The 3,823-nt window shown below is 40.4% G+C and overlaps 1 protein-coding gene across 2 annotated transcripts; it reads left to right on the top strand.

Annotated features, from left to right (window-relative positions):
* The first annotated feature begins 529 nt into the window (after nt 1–529).
* LOC131437365 (ribosome biogenesis protein BOP1 homolog) lies at nt 530–3,613 on the top strand. 2 transcript variants are annotated; one of them, XM_058606646.1, is made up of 7 exons: nt 530–571; nt 638–796; nt 859–1,662; nt 1,720–2,395; nt 2,455–2,942; nt 3,007–3,302; nt 3,365–3,613. In XM_058606646.1, exons 1-7 carry the CDS (start codon nt 551–553, stop codon nt 3,516–3,518), a joined length of 2,598 nt encoding a protein of 865 aa, XP_058462629.1. In that variant the 5' UTR covers nt 530–550; the 3' UTR covers nt 3,519–3,613. The 2 variants fall into 2 exon arrangements, with proteins under 2 accessions (XP_058462629.1, XP_058462630.1); XM_058606647.1 differs by having other exon boundaries at nt 533–578.
* Nucleotides 3,614–3,823: the final 210 nt, after the last annotated feature.

The following is a 3,823-nucleotide window of genomic DNA, read 5'->3' as shown; positions in this document are numbered from 1 at the left end:
GTTAAAATTAACCGTGAAATGGTTCACAGCCTAAGATCAACATTATTACATCAGAGTAAAAACTTTTTCTGCAACTTCTACTATGAAAAGCATGTTCACAATAGAATGTATAGGAATGTATAGGAATGTATCACAATAGAATGTATAGAATGTATAGTCATATCATAAAATTTTCTCTTACATGTTTTCTTGGAAAACAATTAAATGTACAGTTTGTATATTGTTTGAAAAACCACGTGTACAATAAATTCATTGTGAATCATAGAAGCAATATATTGAATCGTTGGAGATGAAAAAAATCTTGTCAAGATACAATAAAATGTGTTGGAACCCAGAGATCTTATTGTGATTCAATTGTTAAGTTAACAGCAATATAGATATGAATAGTAGTTTACACAGTTCTAATTTTGAAAGCTCGAATTGAAGACGAAAATGGGTATTTGTAGTGGTAATAAATTGGTATTTTATTTTAACCGTGTAGTTCGAAGGATAAGGATTTTTTGGCACTGGGTTCAGAAATGACTTTTCTCAATAGTAAATAAATACGCGCATGGTTTTGGTGCTGCACTGGGTAACCGGTTCGCACGTGTGGTTTAATTATTTGGTTTGATTTTCATAACTCTATCGAATTCATTAGATATCTTCTAAAATGGTGGCCAAAAAACACCTTGCTACAAAACGAAAAGCGTCCACTGTGCCGGATTCGAAGCCAAATACGAGCAGCATTAAAAATTCAAGCCAGAAAACGCCAAGCTCAGCAATTCAGAGCATTGTTACCGATTATTATGAGTCCGATGTAAGTGAGCTTTTTTTTATTTTAGTTTTAGTTTAAAGCGTATTTCTTATTTTATTCAACAGGAAGATTTACTTACAAGTATCAATAACGAAAACGATGAAGACAGTTCAGATTCCGAAGAAGAGAAGGCTTCATCCGATGAGGATAACGACGAAGTCGACAGTATCGATTCTGACTTCGAAGATGAGTTAGTTAAAGATGAAAACGATGAAGTTGATTCAGCTGACGACGTAAATAGTGATAGTTCCCCCGAGCCAGAAGAGGAAGAAAGTGATGATGAATTAGAGTTCGAAGAGGACGTCGAAGAGCCAGAAAAACCCAAAGCATTGAAGCTTCTATCAAAGCCAAGAAACGAAACAAATTCAAATGGCCACAAGCAAGAATATGAAAGCGGTGAAGATAATGACGAGGAAACGTTAAAATTATTGGAAGCAGTTAATAAGGAAGATGAGGCGCTAGTTGACATTGATACTGCTCTAATAGCTAAATCAACTAAAACGAAAGGTGTTGGTATTTTCCCAGGAGAAGCCAAATCTCGCTTCAGGAGTGACAAAAACCAAGATGAATATGCTGCTGGGGACACTTCGGACGAGGAAGACATTCGGAACACGGTTGGCAATATTCCAATGCACTGGTATGACGAATATAAACATGTTGGTTACGATTGGGATGGAAATAAACTGATCAAACCGGCTAAAACGGATGCAATCGATGATTTCCTCAGAAAAATGGAAGATCCAAACTTTTGGCGAACGGTCAAGGATCCACAAACTGGTCAGAATGTTGTGCTCAGCAATGAAGACATTGGACTCATTAAGCGCATTATGGCGGGACGAAACCCCGACGAACAATACGACGATTATGAGGTAAGAGGGATTGATTGGGTTAGTTCTAGTATATTCAAAATATTTTCCGTTTTACAGCCTTGGATTGAGTGGTTCTCATCCGAAGTAGAAAAAATGCCTATTCGAAATATTCCGGATCATAAACGATCTTTTCTACCAAGCAAGTCAGAGAAACATAAAATTGGTCGCCTGGTGCATGCACTAAAGATGGGTTGGACCAAAACTCGTGCGGAAATTGAGAAACAAGCGGAATTGAACAAAGGTCCCAAGTTTTACATGGCTTGGGACACTGATCATGGCAAGGAAGAAATGCGTCGCATTCATGACCATGTGGTGGCTCCCAAGAGACCGCTGCCGGGTCATGCTGAATCCTATAATCCTCCACCGGAGTATCTGTTCAACGAACGTGAGCTAGCAGAATGGAACAGTCATGAGGAAGAGCCGTGGAAGAGGAAATTACATTACATCCCACAGAAGTACAATTCCCTTCGAGAAGTGCCCTACTACGACAAGTACATTCGAGAGCGGTTCCTGCGGTGTTTGGATCTTTATTTGTGTCCGCGTGGCAAACGAACCAGAGTGACTGTTGGCCCTGAATATCTGATTCCAAAACTTCCGTCGCCAAGAGACTTACAGCCTTTCCCGACATTGCAAAATTTAATTTATAAGGGACACACCAATATGATACGGTCGATTAGCGTTGAGCCGAAAGGAGAATATCTGGTTACGGGTTCTGACGATCAAACGATTAAAAGTAAGTTCACTTTCTGACCAGTTATGAGCCGGTAATCATTTTTCGTCTTCTCGTTTTAGTATGGGAAATTTCGACAGCACGTTGCATCAAAACTATTGAAACGGGAGACATCGTCCGCTCGGTTGCTTGGTGTCCAAACAGTAAAATATCGCTTGTGGCAGTAGCTTCCGGAAAGCGGTTGCTGCTGGTCAATCCGGGTGTTGGCGATAGTTTGATAAGCCGTAAAACGGATGATTTGTTAGCAGAAGCGCCCAAGTCCGAGGTTGTTGATAACGAACGTATCGCCACGGCCGTGCAATGGGTAGAACTAACGGAAGATGAACGAAAAGCCGGTGTTCGCATCGTGATCAATCATTTCAAGGACATCAAGCAGGTAACGTGGCACGGTAGAGGTGATTACTTCGCCGCTGTGATGCCAGAGGCTGCTAATCGGTCCGTGCTGATTCATCAGTTATCCAAGCGACGGTCACAAGTGCCATTTTCAAAGAGCAAAGGTTTAATTCAGTGTGTGTTGTTCCATCCGGTCAGACCCTGTCTGTTTGTTGCGGTAAGTATGGATTGGACGGTTGATTTGATTTATTCGCACGAATGCAAGTTACTATCAATTGTAGACTCAGCGCCATGTTCGCGTGTATGATCTGGTCAAACAGGAGCTACTGAAGAAGTTGTTCCCTAACTGCAAGTGGATTTCTAGTATGGCTATCCATCCGAAAGGGGATAACTTATTGGTTGCAACGTACGAAAAGAAAATGATGTGGTTCGACTTGGATCTCTCGACTCGACCGTATCAGCAGCTGAAGCTGCACTATTCTGCTATAAGAAATGTTGCGTTTCACTTGCGCTATCCGTTGTTCGCCTCGGCCAGTGACGATCGTAGCGTTATTGTATCACATGGAATGGTATACAAGTGAGTTACTGAAGTTTTAAACATCTTTTGTTGTGTCTAATCATAGCGTTCATAATCAACAGTGACCTGCTGCAGAATGCACTAATTGTTCCCCTGAGACGATTGGAGCATCACGAAAAAGTGAATGATTTTGGCGCATTCGATGTGGTATTTCATCCGACTCAGCCGTGGTTGTTTTCCTCCGGTGCTGACAATACCGTTCGATTATACACGTAAGAGTCGCGAGTCGTTTGTTTCTGGTACAGCTAGGGTACGAGTGCTCTATTTTTGGATATAATGGAAATGTTCTAGGAATAAATGAAAATTTATTAATACATGAATATATTACAAAAGTGGGTCTGACTTTTTCTCAAATACTAAAAACCTTCAACAATCTACACATTTCGGTAATAATTCACTTTTTTCCGCTACTGTGATGATTGATCCATGATACTATTGAATCACAAACATGGATTACATTATAAACTTTTCAACTGGAATGAAATATTCACCTCTATTCTGTACGTCGATCGATTCGAAAT

This window comes from Malaya genurostris, chromosome 3, assembly GCF_030247185.1.
Source record: "Malaya genurostris strain Urasoe2022 chromosome 3, Malgen_1.1, whole genome shotgun sequence".
Taxonomy (NCBI): Eukaryota; Metazoa; Arthropoda; class Insecta; order Diptera; family Culicidae; genus Malaya; species Malaya genurostris.
This window is presented reverse-complemented; position numbering and strand designations above follow the sequence as displayed.